A 16419-nucleotide genomic window follows, 5' to 3' on the forward strand; every position below is an offset into this window, starting at 1 on the left:
ATCATATTTACACTTCAGGCAACAACGGTGCAAATAAACTACATGGCCAAAAGTTTTGGGACTGCCGCCCTTTACACAATAGTAACACTAATTATTGAATATTCATAGGTTGTAAGCTCATTGCATTTATTACAGCGTTATCTCTTGGGCAAGTTCTGTTCTGCTCAGACATCAACAAATCAATACGTTATGCACTAAAGCAGATGTTTCAAGAAGTTGGAAGATATATGAAACCCAATAAAAGTGCACAAAATATGACAAAAATATTTAAAAAAAATACACATACTACAAAAGCACACAAAGCAACAGCACATTTACAAAATGCCTCTAAAAACAATCAAAATGCCAACAAAATAAAAAAGACAAAAATTGCTGCAAATGCACAAATGACAACACAAGCGCACAACAAAAACCCAAATATTGACTGAAAAACTACACAAATTAACAACAAAAATTCACACGATGATTGAATACACAAAACAACAGAAATACCAAGAATGACTCCAGAAATGCACAAATCGACAGCAAAACCCCACAAAAGGACTTTCAAAAGCCACAAAATGACTCCAAAAACAATTTTTTTCTTTCCTGAATTAATGCTCAGAATGGTCATTATTCCTAATGCTGACATAAATGTTGATAATGTGACCGTCTGATCATATAATCACACTGTTGTGGCCCCCCTCTGTGATAGAAGTTCCCATCTCTCATCTAAAGCTGATCTAAAGTCACAAAGGTTTTGTGTGTGTGTAGAAACATTCTTACTGCCAAGGCACTGATTGTATATACCATACCTGAGGACATTTGACCGCTGTCCCAGTGTTTTTGCCAATATTGTGCACATTCTGTTTAGCTTATAGAGACAATGCTGACATCTAGTGTTGGAAAAACAAAGTGTTTTGTTTTAGTTAAGCCTTTCCAAAGGCAATAATCAAAGCTTTTAATGGCTTTGATGTGGTAGAACAACACAGGACCACGTCTCCAAATGTTAGCTAAAACAGCCTAAGACAGAGGTTGCCCTGCACAATAGAAATCCTGTCTTTGCTGTAGGATGACTGACACACACACACACACACACAGACACACACAGTGTTACAAGGCAGGAGAGACCGAGAGCCTAAAAATAGAAATCTGTGTTCCTCCTGTTCCAGCTCCTGTCAGACTCTACCATCTGCTTTACATCTGACTGCTCTTACTCCCACACAACAACATGCTAATGTGGCTCTCAGAGCAGAACTAGCAGAACTAGGCCTCAACGTGAACGAAGCCACAAACACCAACGTGTGTGTCTTTAGAAAAACACTTAATCTCCTCAAAGAATCCCTTCAAGCTCACCCCCCATAATCCATCCAGACCCTGCAGGACCCCCAGGGGGGCTCCAAACGCACCTGTTGCCAGTATGAAGGACTCGGGGGTTCTCTCGGGGAGAGGGGGAGGGGAGTCGTCGCTGTCCCAGCAGTCTGGGTTAAAAGGTCAGAGGTCAAATGAGAAGTAAGGTCAACTATTGGCCGAGAGGAAAGACAAAAAGATGGACAGTGAAAAAAGAGACTCAAAGATGTTGGAGTGGTTCATTCATTGAGACGCTGCCAGTGGGATTAGATCCTGTTACACTAATGCAGGGGTTCTCAACCATGCTGTCAGGACCCCCATTTGAGGTCGCGAGACACTGGGAGGGGATCCAGATGCCTTCAAGAAACACAATATTCTCTGAAAAAATTTGAGCCAATTTTTGCTTATTTTTACCCATTTCTGCAACTATACTAAACTTGCCATATTTTGAATTATTTTTATCACGTTTTCTTGTCATATTTTTGCTCCCTTTAATGCGTTTTTGCCAAATTACTCCCATTTCTGCCACTTCTCCATCAAATTTTAATTCCTTTTCTGCACATTTTTTTTTTCCCACTTTCAATTTCATTTCCCGCACTTATAAATCCTTTCCACCACTTTTCCCACATAATGTCATATACTGTATGTTGACCCATTATTGTCACTTTTAGCCTCTTTTTACCATATTTCATGCTTATTTTTGCCAATTTAATCCCATTCACGATTTATCATGGCCATTATTGAACTAATTGTTCCGATACTGACACTTTGAACGCTCTTTACTACCTTTTTGGTGCGTTTTTGGACACACTAATTTGCAAGTTTTAACCAATTTCTGTGGTTTTTAAAATTCCATTTCACCACCTTTTCCACCATTTTTGGTCACTTTTAACCCATTTTATTTCTGACAAGGATTTACATCTTTATCATGACTATATACTACGGCGCAAATAATAAACTTCCTGGATAACAGATGATATTATTCAGATGAATAAATAAATTGGTTATCACAGATTTATAGAACAATGGACTATTATTTTTCGGACTTTATGGATGGACCCCAAAAATCTCCCCTTTAATTCCACCTTATAGATGGCCCTGTCTCCACATGACTTTTCTTCAATGTTCATGTCTGTGTTCAACCACCTTAAGGTACAGTGGGGGTCCCCGGGGTCACGGTCTGAAAAGGTTGAGAACCACTGCACTAATGAATGAAAACAATGACCTTTAGCTTCTAGTGGATTTAATGCAGCCTCATTGGAATGGATGAAGTAAATACGTCCTTAATGATCCTAAAGTATCATTGCTCTGTATTCATTATGATAGAATTGAGTGATAATAAATTGGAAGTGACTATCACTGTACAAAGTTCCATTTAACCTGCTGTGATCTCCTTTTAAAGGGCAATACTCCCAGGAGAGAAGTTACTGTACGTTAATGACAGAGTTTGTGCCTGAACACTTAATTATATACTCTTCTATTCATCTAAACTGGTGAGAACTCAGAAACTTAAGCACAGAGACTTTCTACTTGGAGTGTAAAATGTCACCTTGGTTGTAACAAGGTGTGTTGTCTGACCTTATGGCATTAAAAATAGTCGTTACATTAAAGGTCTTCACTACTCTAAAGCTTTTGAGTTGTTCTTTGTTATTAACTTAAGGATCATGTTCACTGACGGTGCTAAAATGAATTTTTCTTTGCACTAAAAAAGACATTTCTAATATTAGTGAGTCAGGGTGTTTTTATTTCAGTGCTATGAACATTTTGAGTGAGAAAAGAAAGAAAAACAAGAAGCAATCAACGGGTTTCTGGTGAGAAGAAGATTTTCTGTCCTTGAACAAGCGTTCATTAGTTTACTGCCACCGTTTTCCCCAAACTGAAGCGCTGCTAGAGCCCAAACACACACACACACACACAAGTGCCAGAAAGCCAAGCAGGTCAATGTGAAACAGCTCGAGTCGACACGGGACTGCAGAGGAGGACTTTTAGTCTGCATCTGTGTTTCAATATTGGAAATGCTGAGGGAGAGCATGAGGTCAGCAGAGGCTTTAATGCAACGTTTACAACAACCGATCGTTGTGAGTTTCCTGAAAGTGCTTGAACTCAAAATAAAATGGAAAATATTGGTAAAAACTCCTACAGTCCTGCAATATTTCTGGAGGGGAGTTTTAACAGGAGAGCTAATGTTGTGTTACAACTGTAACAAACTGAAGCTGGTGTGAGGAACAATAGATGTTAGAACTTCTACGATTTGATACTTTTGCAAAAACAATTACAGCTTTTTTTAAGGGCAGTAAAATGTTTAATTTGCACGTAATAAATACCGTTAACAGCAGCCGTCAACACACACAGAAGTTGATCACAAGAAACGAGGCGCACCAATAGATTCATTACACCACCTGTGGTTCCACATGTCATGTGCATCCATTTTTTGGTTTTGATTTATTTATGTATTAATAACATTTCAATTCACCAGTATGTGTCGCTTCTTTTTTGTCTGGGAGCAAAAGTCCACCCAGTCACCAGTTTATCTGGATACTATTTGGACTGCAACACCGTGAAACAAAACATAAACGTGAGCAGCTTTTTATGAGCTAAAACATCCACACACTAAAGGAAAACATGAGCAGGACCAGAAAACTGCTGAAATAAATCCTAAACAGTCCTATCGTGTGAGGAGACCTGGTCCAGGACCTGGGGAGGGAAACCAGGTGCAGCGGACTTTAGTTCTCACTCTAATTTCCCCATCACACAAACAGAACAAGTTTTTAAAAAACAGTTTATCTGGTTTTTGGTTTTTCTGTTTTGGTTTTAAATCAGTAAAACAAAATAACCACACTGTTTATTTATTTTGATTTGGTTTTAAAATGAAATAACCAAAGAACGAAGTTTACACAAGATTCAAAACCCTTTTTTTCTTTCTTGTATTAATGCTCAGATCAGTCATTATTCCTAATGCTGGCGTGGATGTTGATAATGTGTGTTAGGTTAACTGGACAACCTACCGGTAAATTGACCTGACCCAACTTTTCATGCTCTCCAACAGCTCAATCCAATACTCAAAGATGCCATTTTTTATGTCAACAAGCACCAAACTCATCCAGTTGAAAAATCCGGCAAAGCCTGAGTCCAGTTTACATCACTTCATCTAAAAACTGCTTTAGACAAATAAAAAAATAAAAACAAAAATCAGATTTCACAACCAAGCAATTTAGAAATCATCCGGCGAGCAGAGGCGATCTGGTTCCTCACACTGAAGGGTTAAATTCACTGCTGGCTGCTGTAGACGTGACAGAAAAGGCCGCCATGAAGCGCACACGCCGCCACACACAGGAAATGCTGTTCAACCCAACGTGCAGGAGTGTGATGATCAGTACCATGCAAAGTGAATCCTTCACCGCCATCCAACATGCACACACCGCTCCAAACTCACACCAGCATTTAACATCAACAGCAAAAGTTTGTTCTTCACCGTTTCCTCTCAGAACTGATACTCTCGCCTTTTTTTTTAACAGATATCTGTGTTAATCAGGGTTGGGGTCAATTGCAATTGTAATTGCGTAGTTAGTGAGGATGTCATCCGTTTTTTCTTCCGTCTGTGCCGACTCCTCCTACACCGTTTGTCAGATTTTGACAAGCAAGCTATCAAAAAATTCCGAATTTTCCTGTTACTTTTAAAATTTTTGACTTGATACATTTTTTTTTATTTCTATTGGAAAATTCAGCTTTTCAACTTTTAACCCCTTCATCTCCAGCCATTCTTCAATTTTTTTTTTTTTTTACCTTTTAGGTTAGTGCTAAGCTAATGCTAGGTTAATGCAAATGCTAGGCTAATGCTAAGTTACTGCTAGATTAGCGTTAATGCTAGGCTAATGCCACTGCCAGGCTAATGCTAGTTAATGTTAATGCTATGCTAAGCTAGTTAATGTTAATGCTATGTATATGTTATACTAATTTTAATGCTAATGCTAGCTAATGTTAATGCTAGCCAATGCTAAAATTAATGCTAAAGTTAATTCTAATGCTAATGCAAGCAATGCTAATGTTAGTTAATACTAATGCTGGTTAATATCAATGCTAATGCAAATTTGTGCTAATGCTTGCTAATGTTAATGCTAACTAATACTAATGCTAAGTTAATGCAATAGGACACAGGCCAGCACCTGCAAATGCAAATATTCTAGTTGATAATGAATTAGAATTATGACATAATTGTAATTGAAATAATTTGTTGCTGTTGTAATCATAACTAAATTGTAATTGAGCTCAGATAATTGACTGTAATTGGCATGGAAATCATATAAAAACTGTAATTTATAATAAATGCAAAACTGAGGGACCACTTTATAGTTTTTTTTATGGCTTACACATATGTAATTAATAATTATTAAAATGTTTAATATCAAGTTTAAATGTGAGTTCTCTTAAGATTCAGCATTTTAAAACCACTTAAATTGATGGGGTATACTAACAGAAAAAAGGCTCATACACCCAAAACAAAAACATTAAATACAATAATTCATGGATAAGGAAACCATAAGAAGGTTACAGAAAAAATGAGAAACAAATTAGATGATAGGTCATATATTTATTGTATTTTACAGCTGATTTAACTGATAAGAGATGCTAACAGAAAGCTAACACATTTTATGGGCTTATTTATTAAAGGCTCAGTAATTGCCGATTAATTGTAATTGAACTCGAGTAATTGAGAACATAATTATAATTGGCTTACAGAGGATAAATAATAATTGTAATTTTAATTGTAAGTGGAAAAACATTTTGCTCACCATAATTGTAATTGTAAAATGTAATTGACCTCAACCCTGGTCATTAACAGATGATTAGCATGTGGCGTGTGTGAGCCTCTGTTATCCTTACCTACTACTGACCATTAAACAGCTCCTCACTGTGTGGATGAGGATGTAAAAACAGTTTGTCAGAATTAGTTCCAACTCTATAGTTAAAGGGAGAAGTTATAGAAAAATGTAGCTAAACTAAAGTGAGTTATGTAAAAGTGAGGTTTATTTTAGTGATTATATGTTTCTATAACTTGAGCCTCAGTGACAATGAGAGAGTGGAAGCAGTGAAAGCTCTGATTTACGTACTGGCTGTGATTTCCGACGGCGCCTTCTGCCCCGCGATCGACATGGGCAGCACCTTCCTGACGGGCGGCTGGTCTCCGTAGTGATGGGATGTGGTCACCATGGCCGTCACCGTGGATACGTTGGTTTGGTAGCTATCCTTCCCTCCGGGCGACTCTGCGTTCCCTTCCTCATCCGAGTTGTCTGAGTGCAGCGGGTTTGTGAAGCTCAGGGCAGTCCTGACAGGAGTGGAGGAGGAAGAGGAGGAGGAGGAGGACGAAGATAGGTGGGAGGAGGAGGATGAGGATGGAGCGATGCGGTCAGAGGAGGATGATGAAGAGGAGGTCTTTGGGAGTTTCTCTGGACTGCTGCATGACTGTGTCCATGTGGTGTGTTTAGCTTTCATGTCCTCTTTGTCTCCGTCCCCTGAGTCCAGCTTCTCCACGCTCTTCACAGGGAGGTGGTTCGGTCTGGTGAGACCACCGCTTTCGGGTCTCGCACCACAACCACCAGCCCCGCCCTCAGTGCCAGAGTCTTCTGATAGGGAGGAGCTGGACGTGAGCAGGGATTGTCCACAGCGAGCCTTGAAGGCATGGCCTCTCTGGAGGCCAGAGCTGTTAGTGCTGGAGCTGCTGCTGCTGCTTCCTGCTGCTGCTCCCAGAGAGGAGGACGTGTCAAAGCTACGAGGTCCTTCCTGCAGAGGCACCTTCTTGATCTCGATGCTGAGCTTCCTCTCAATGCGAGGAGCGCCAGAACATTCTACTACAGGGGATAAAGGGGACGAGGGACTCTGGCCCGTTTCTGCCTTTGATGTTTGCGTTGAGGACAACTTGTTGTAATTATCGTTAAGATCCAGATTTGAGACTTGAGTCGGCTGTTTTTGGTCCTGATCCTTTTGTTCTGATGGACTGGACTGTTTGTTTGGATTGGGTTCTGACTGGTTCCGCTGCTGGTCCACATCTTTGCTCTGAAATTCACAAAATTGGACACACGTTTAGACAATTCTGCTGTTGTGAAACTGGTTAGAGATTTCAGACACAGCTGGATTTTAAAAAATCAGTCAAAAAACACTAAAAATCACATAATGTAATGCAAGTTTAGCCACAACAAACTATTCCTACATTTGGACAACCTATTGTAATGAAAATTGAGCTGTGTAGCTGTGTGTGTGTCAGGGTGGGGGTCAATTACCGTACACTTTTCAATTACATCTTTATTAGCAATAGCTGAACATTAGCAATAAGGTTGAAAAAGGTTGAAAAGAAGATTGAAATGGGTTTAAAAATTTAAAAAAAAGTTGGAATGGGCTGAAAAAGTTTTTAAAAAGTTAAAATGGGATGGGATAAAGGGGTTAAAGCTTGAAAAACATTTTAATAGAAACGAATGGGAAAGAAAAAATGTAATAAGTCAAAAAGTTTAAAGGTTACAAATGATAAAAGTACAAGCATAAATCTTGGGAACTTTCTGAATATTTTGATAGTCAAAATCAAACAAACTGTGTAGGAGGAGTTAGTGCAGACAGAAGAAAAACTGATAACAATAGTGTGGATGCCTCCAGCATAAAAACAGAAGACTGACCGTGACCTTAAATATGCATTTGAGCAAAGATCATATTGTACAATAAATATTGGTAGAGATATGGAACATTTTGGTTTTTGACACTTGACCTTGACTTTTGGCTCCAAAAAATTAGATGACATACGTGTCATTAGTGCTGCATTAATAGCCCAGGAGAAAAATATTAATAAGATTAACAACTCCTATGATTACAGTGTATTTGGAAATTTTCAATTGCCAAATCCAATGACCCCAACCCTGGTTTGTATGCATTTAAGTCTGACCTGTGCCACATTGTGCTGTGCAGTAGCCAGGACATGTAAGACAGGTTTGGGATGGTAGCGGTCGTTGTCCTGTCGTACGTTGGTGACGGTGGGGAAGGCGGAGGGGGGGGAGGGGGTCAGGATGGGGGGAACAGGATGAGGCTCAGGAGGCTGAAGGATCTCTTCTTTCACGTCGCCTTCTACCTGCGAACTAAAGACAACCAAAGAGAGAGAAACACCATTGAAGTGATATTTCACCTTTCATTTAAGGATTTAAAAAGTGAGGCTGATGCTTTGTTGTTTTAAATTCCTCTCTCTGTCCAGAGGATTTGAACAGCTGCTGTGATCAAAAATGACTATGTTCTCTATCTGTCAAGGTTTTTTTATATAAATGAAGGGATTTTTGGCGTCTACCGGAGTTTTCAAAACTGGATTCCACTCGAGAAATTAAGCAGTTGATTTCCAATAAAGGTGTTTTACTTCGGAGTTAATTAATTTGTTGATTTTAACATTGAACAGGTGAAAGTTCTCCAGTGAAAAACTCTACATTGTAACTAAAAAACAAGGAAATGTCAGAAGAACTTAAACATTTGAGTTAAACATTCTTTTCTTGCATATGTATTAGCCTTATCAAAACTTTATAGTTACTTTAATTTAAGCTTCAGGACTAATCAAAATTGAAATAGAAGGATAAGCAAATTAACTATCTTCACTTAATTGACATTCATTAAACATTAAATTAAATATCGTCCTAACATTCAGTTACAATCAACAATTTTATTCTAATTTTTAATAAACTTTAATACATAAAAATGTTTCTCCAAACTCAACTTGTCCAATATAATTTAATTTTAGCTTTACCAAATTGATTTTAGTTTAATGTTTTTTTAATTTATAACTCAGTTTAACTGCTTGATTTACTGAATTTTGTTAACTGATAAACCGTTTCATCTTATTTGATAAATTAACAATAATTAATAATATCTAAACATAATTAAATAATTTATAACTTAACTGGTAAATAATTTAATAATCTAACTGTTAAATCATTTCATCTAATTTGATAAATGAATAATGCTTAATAATATCTAAACCTTATAAATAATAAATTGAATTAAGATTAAAGATTAAAGATTAAATCGGGGCTTTCGCCTTTAATTGGCCATGTAATGTTAGTACATTAATGGAATTCCTCCTCTGCATTTAACCCATCCCTGAGGAGCAGTGGGCAGCCATTTTTGCGGCGCCTGGGGAGCAGTTCGGGGTTGAGGGACTTGCTCAGCATCCCACAGTGACGGCCCAGGTGAGGCTTGAACCGGCAACCCTCCGATTACAAGCCCAGTGTCCTTAACCACTAGGCCACCACTCCCCTAAAGTTAACTTTTAAATCATTTAATCTTATTTGTTTAATTAACAATGATTAAATAATATTTAAACATTATAATAACAATTAAATAATTTAATTAGTCAAACTAAACTATTTCAACTCAACATGCAATCACAGTAGCACTGAAGCACAGCTGCTCCTCTTATTCCATTTCACCACTAGATGGCAGGCTTTTAAAGCCCAGTCATGCTAATGGTACTGATGAGACATTAGACACCTTCCTTCACCATAATCACCTTGTGCTATAATCACAAGTTTAAATCCTGCTTCCAGATCAGAAGTGCTTCCTGTGCAGCCCTGTATGCTTGTGGTTTGTGTGTACGTAAATACATCTATAGGTGCACATCGTATAGGACAGTTACATGTGATGTGTTATAATGCTGAGGATATTTCTCTACCTCCGTTGCTGCATTGTAGAAACATAAAACCAGAGAAAGGATGTGGTGATGAGACAATATACAAGTCACAGGAAGAAGTTAACGTAGGAGTGGATGTGGGTGTGTCAAACACAGACTGACAGAGCTCGATAGGAGCATTTCCTTGAGCAAATGTGCAGCTTCTAAAAGAAATAAACTTTAATTTCTTTCAGCAGAAAGACATACATCAATAACTTTCAGATAGAACAACATTGCAGTTCATGGGTCAATGACGTGACATCTAAAAATTCTGTGCAACTGCATTTTTTTTAGTTAAAAAAAGGTTTAAAGGCATAAAAAGATACCTGATATGTAGTAACTTAGTGTTACAGGGTTCCTACAGCTTTTGTCAAATTTTCAGACTTTTTATTCCCATCTGAAATTAAATTTAAGACCAACTTCACAGTAAACATAATTGGAGAAAAAACCGCCACATCAATAACAATTCGGGTATTTTCTTTCCTATTGTCTAGTGCAGACGTGCAACTGGCGGCCCCCCCAAAGTAAAAAAAAAAATACACAAAATGACAGTAAAATACACGAAAAAGACCAAAATAATCAAAATCACTCCAAAAACACAAGATTACTACAAAAATAGTCAGAAATCTATAAAACAAAACAAACAACAAAAATAAAAACGGGCAATTTTTGTTAAATTTACATTCTCCCATGTTGTTTATACATTTAAAAAAAAAAAAAAAACTAATGTTACCATTTATTTTAAAATGTGAGACTACTTACAATCATAGCTACTATGTCTTAAAATTTAAGACTTTTTAAACCTTGATTTAAGACTTTTTATTGACAATTAAGGCTTTATTTTTCGATTCATGAATTTAAAGCCTTTTAAGACTTTAAGGATATGCGGGAATCCTGCAGTATATATGCATTTACTGAGATAATTTTTTTTTAAATGTTACTTACTAAATTACTTCTGTAATTTTTTTTGTTATTCAAAGTGTTAAAATATCATAACTGTCTTGCCACTGTTTTGCAAAAATCTTTAAAATTACTCTAAATCTATTCAATTGTATTTTCTGCCTTATTTTAGTTATATTATAATCCTGTATAAGAGTTTAAAGTATTTCTCTTTTTATTTCCATCATAATATTCAGGGAAACCTTGCCCAATGATGCCTTTTTTAATGAAATATCATGCGGTGAAATCCTTATACGTCATCAACCATCAAATATCTATAAAATTACCTTTGTGCTTTACTAAAAAACCTCCACATGTCACTTATTTTCCATCTTTCTAAAAGTATGGTCACACCATACTCATCTATATGGTCAGCGTGGAGGTAAAAAGATGCACACACATACAAATGAGCTAAAATCACACTTTTACTTCCCACGGAAATAATAATCACAGATGGATCGATACGTGTTGTGATAAATATAGGGTTGAAATTCATTATTTATTGAGGTAAGCTGAGTTGATACACCTATAACAAACAAATGTAAAGTCTTTTAACATTTTTAAAGACTTAGGCAGGAATTTGTTCACTATATGTGGCAATGCTGCATACTGGAATGTGTTTGCGTTCTTATATCTCCAGCACTAATTGGAATGAGGAATGAGATAGAAACCCCAGAGGGAGTTGGTAGAATGAGCTTCTACTATCAGTTGTGTACAGCAAGAGTTTAGGCTAAGCTAAGCTAAGCTAAGCTGAGCCGAGAGGCAGGAGGAAGCATGTGTAGCTCTGTCCCACTGCCAGGAAAGAATCCTGTTTTGGCAGCATCACAGTTCAAATGTGTATGTTTTCTCTCAAATAGGCAGCTCAGTTGCTGCTACATTCTTAAATTAGGCCAAATGCTTGGCTTTCCATCAAAAACCAGCTGGAACAATAGCAAAACAAAAGCATGATATTGTTTGTGTGGCAGAAGAAAGAAAATCCCTTCCTAAAATTAACATTAAGGCAGTGAGGGAGAAAAAGACTGACAGAAACATGTTCTTTTGGCTCAGTGGTATAATTCATTAAACATCAAAAATAATAAGGGGGGGGTCTATATAAGAATCAACCACTCAAATATTCCCACAGCACAAGACATCTACTCAGCTGCAACCTGGTACTAGGAAATGAAGATATTTGAATTAACAATTAATACAAATTCAATGTACGATAATCTACAACAGGAAGTCTTTCTTAAACTGCGAGCTACTGTACTTTAAAGCAACTGGATAATTTAAAGGGCTACCAGTGTGATATACACTGAAACACTAATATTTCACAGTTTCACTTTAATTAGAAGGTAAGACAATGAAGGAAGTCTAGCAGTAACTTAAAAAACCCTTGTTCCTGTCTGTATATCTATTAAGGGTATGAGAAAAAATTTCACATTACGATTATATTATCGATCACAAAAAAAATTCTAAATCGATTTTTTAAAATCACGTTTTTTAACGAAAAAAACTTTTAATCGCGCCAACATATGCATAGCATGTAAACCCCCAGTCACTAGGTGTCAGGGAACCACATCAGACCTTGTTAAACTACGTCACTCCTCACTGCATTTTAGCTTAGAAGTTGATTGCACTTTATTTTCATAAAACATACCTTTGTTTTTTTTGAAGAATTAAAAAAATTCATAGAATTTGTTGTGGAATTATATTTATTTATTTTAAATGTTATTTGACACTTGTTTTTGATAATGGTTCTTGAATTACCGTCAGTTACCATTTATTGTTCTCGCAAGTTGAAAACAAATGAAATAAATTGTATTTCATACAATTTTGTACTTGTAAAGGTGAAATTTGTAATTATTGATATTTATTGCAATGTATATCATATTTAGTATCGGGATATATTGTATTGCGAAATGCAAATTGTGAATCGTATCGTCAGATTCATGGCAAAGCACACCCCTAATATCTATCCATTTCTGTGATATCATATATTAATTATTTAAATTGTACAAAATTATCAAATATATTTCTCTTAACATATGCAATTCTCTCATTTTCAAACAAAAACCTTTGACACATTTTTAAAGAAAATCATCACATTCCTAGTTTACTAACAACAAACACTTTTAACTAGTCAGAAAAATATTTGCACAATAGTGTAATATTTTAAAAGAATCCAGCTTCTTGATTCATGTATAGATCTGTATTACATTTGTACATTTGTATTATTATTATTTTATTTTTCTCTACTGTAATGTGTGCACTTGTATTTATTCCTTATTTAATCAACAGTATTTTACTTAATTATGTACATTTCCTGTTTCCTTTTTTTTTTTCTTTGTTTAGTGTTTCTTCTGTTCATTTGTAAAACATATATTATCACCAAATCTGCAGCATCTTGAACAACATCTTATGTGTGCTACTTGAACAATTTGTCAAAAATGTTTCAGTGAAAATAAACATTTAATCTGTCATGAGTTTGGAAAGTAATATGTGCAAAAAAAAGTAAAAGATTCTTTTAAAGTGGACATTGCAATACAAAGCTGCTAAAAACAGATAATGAAGTGAAACAATGTCTCTAGGCAGCGAGATATTCTATGTTATATAAAGGCAGCAGTCAGGCAGCATCTATCGCCCTCGTTAAAAAGTTGCCAAGTGTACGAGTTGCATCTCTGACGAGGAGGGGGTCTCCCTGTTAGTGGATAAATCATAAGAATAGGGAAAGAGGGACCTCGAATTAACTAGTAAAGAAAAAAAGTGGAGTACAACTCCTGCTGTGCACATACTTTACAGCAAAATTCCAAACGTGTCAAGAGAGCAACGGAAGCAGAGAAGCTTGAAGACGGCATGAAAAGGAAAAGCGTCGAAGAATGAGTTATGGAGAGAGGAGGGGGCGGGAGTTGGGGGTGTCTTCTGTGTGTTTAACTAGTGGTTTAAGGGTGTACATGTTTTTGAAAAGTAAGCCAGCGTTTTCTTTCAACAGTTCTACTTTGACTAGCCTCGGGTTGCGTTGCCTTTAACATGGCAGCGTTGCACAGTGTTGCAGAATGATCTATAAATACAGCTCCTCTGCAGGCGGTTGGTAACAGTCAGCGCAAACTTAACTTTAGTAAAGTGGAGGCCTGGCGGCAGTCGTGGGATGACAAAGATCTAAAGGTGTTGGAAAACTCTGGAAATCCACGCCTGCTGCTTTTAATATGCTTTCACACACACACACACACACACACACACACACACACACACACACACACACACACACACGCACACACGCACGCACGCACGCACGCACGCACGCACGCACGCACGCACGCACGCACGCTGTGAATATAGCCTCCCACAAACAGCAGCACACCTACTGTTTCTGTTTAACCCTGTGTGTGTGAGGCTGTGTGCGGCATGTGAAACAAACTGACCACAGCTCATCCGTTTAAAGGTCCAGCTATTCTTCACCCATCTCCATTTGTTCTACAACATAGTATTTAGGGTTGGGTATTGGTTGGGTTTTATCCGATACCGGTGCCTACTCAGTATTTTTTTAAATGGTTCTGGTGCTTAAACGGTGCTTAAACTGGTACTTTAAAAAAAATAAAAATAATGAAACTGCATATACTTATTTCAGGGCCAAATTGAACATAATATTACCTTAAATAATATATATACAAGAAACATATTGAAATAATATAAACAAAAACATTTAAAATAATATCAAATAAAACAATATTGTATTAAACTATATAATACTGGAGATGAATATTGTTATGATTTTATTTGTCAATAATCATATATAATATAATTATTTTTTTTAAAGCTATAGGGAGCCATTGCAAAAGAGTCGAAGAGCCACATGTGGCTCCTGAGCCGCAGGTTGCAGTAAACCCTTGAGCTAGCCAATCTGTTGCATTCCTGAGTAAATGCAAAACTGTGCCTTTTAAATTTGGTGTTAAAGCTTAAGTTCAACATTTTGTCTACAAACACGACTTGTTATGATCTGAACATTAGGCAGAAAGTCAGTGGACACTGAGTTGAAGTATAAGACATAGCTCATATGTTGTTGTCAAACGTTTAATGGCAACGGTGTTTGCTAGCTTGCCATTAGCTAGCATTAAATTGCTAAACTTTACCCAAAGAGGAAAGGCTGCTGTCATCATCTGTGATGTCCGTTCTTATTCGGTCTGGTTACTACCGTTTACGTCAGAACCGGTGCCATATTGGTACTGCGTTTCGGTACCCAACCCTACTAGTGTTTGAGGCTTATTCTCCCAAACTCGCCTGTTTTCTGGAGTATTAGCCCTCTGAAAAGTCACTTTAATGACGCTTCTAAAAACAGGCTGTTTTGGGGCCTTCGTGCATATACATGAGTGGGCGTGTCTGTAGACGCTGAATTCATGCATCCCACTGAGAGGGTGATCAAATCGCAATTTTCTTTTGCTATTCACACACTCGTTATTGTTTTAAGCCAAAAAATTGCACAATACAGTAAAACACATGGCTATATAAGCGGTTAATGTGACTGTGAGTCTGATCAGCAGCGTAGTTAATCAGCTGTTTCAGATGTTTCAAACACTCACCAAAGCTGCTACGTTTCTTTCTTGTCATCCGCAAATATTCTGACCACAGAACTAGTCCATTTAAGACAATAGTCCACTGTTTTGTCCAATCATGTCAGATCATGTCAAAGGCGATATAACGGCTACTAAAAATGGAACTGATTGTGAGCAATCACACTGCGCTTCGGATTATCTATATACTGGATAATCTCAAAATTGAATGTAAATATATTATCTGTGGATAAAGAGACTAGTGGTTAAGGGAGCAGGCTTGTAATCCTAGGCTCACTGGTTCTAGTCTCCCTGGTCCTTCACTGTGGGATGTTGATTGGTCCATTATATTAACCCTAATTGTTCCCTGGGTGCTACACTGTGGCTGCTCACAGCTCCTCAGGGAGGGGTTAAATGCAGAGAACACATTTTGTGTATGTAGCTTCACATATGACAATAAAGTATAACGTATATTCTACAGTATGCTAAAGCTGATATCCTGAGTTTCTGAGAAATCTATGTTTATGTAAGATTGTTTTGAAATGCAAAAAAATACCTAACTAGTCTTTTACTATGGTATACTGTCGGTGGTCATTCATGTACCTTAATGTATACAAATCCCTCCTTCGTCCTATTGACCCCCATACAAATGGAAACGATTGTCAAGTGTGCCCAGCCAATAGGTTTTGAGTTCCTGTAGCGAGGACTGTCAATCAAAGTGACAAACAAGTATCACTCTGAGCAGCAGAGCGTCATGGAGGAGCGCTCCAAAATACCAAAGTTACCCATTCCACGACTGCCAACATATAAAGCTTTTACTAAAAGACAAAAGAAAAATCCGGGTACAAAGCTTATGGATAAACGTCTTCGTGACCGCAACAGGATTTATCTCGGAGCTGCTTTTCAAAGGTGGAGGGACTCGCTGATTCTAAAAGGATT

General features: G+C 37.2%; 1 protein-coding gene across 12 annotated transcripts in view; it reads right to left on the bottom strand.

Annotated features, from left to right (window-relative positions):
- Positions 1 to 16419, bottom strand: part of LOC114465681 (tyrosine-protein phosphatase non-receptor type 12-like) — a 60862-nt gene that overhangs the window by 3132 nt on the left and 41311 nt on the right. For 2 of the 12 annotated variants that reach the window (XM_028450842.1, XM_028450843.1), the window contains exons 13-16: positions 8255 to 8444; positions 6438 to 7380; positions 6211 to 6238; positions 1336 to 1460 (exon numbers count right to left, since the gene is read on the bottom strand). In XM_028450842.1, coding sequence (XP_028306643.1) covers positions 1336 to 1460; positions 6211 to 6238; positions 6438 to 7380; positions 8255 to 8444 — 1286 coding nt within the window. Of the gene's footprint in view, positions 1 to 1335; positions 1502 to 6210; positions 6239 to 6437; positions 7381 to 8254; positions 8445 to 16419 lie in introns of all 12 variants that reach the window. The other 10 variants (XR_003674330.1, XR_003674329.1, XR_003674327.1 and 7 more) reach the window with 6 other exon arrangements.

This window comes from Gouania willdenowi, chromosome 6 (assembly GCF_900634775.1).
Source record: "Gouania willdenowi chromosome 6, fGouWil2.1, whole genome shotgun sequence".
Lineage (NCBI taxonomy): Eukaryota > Metazoa > Chordata > Actinopteri > Blenniiformes > Gobiesocidae > Gouania > Gouania willdenowi.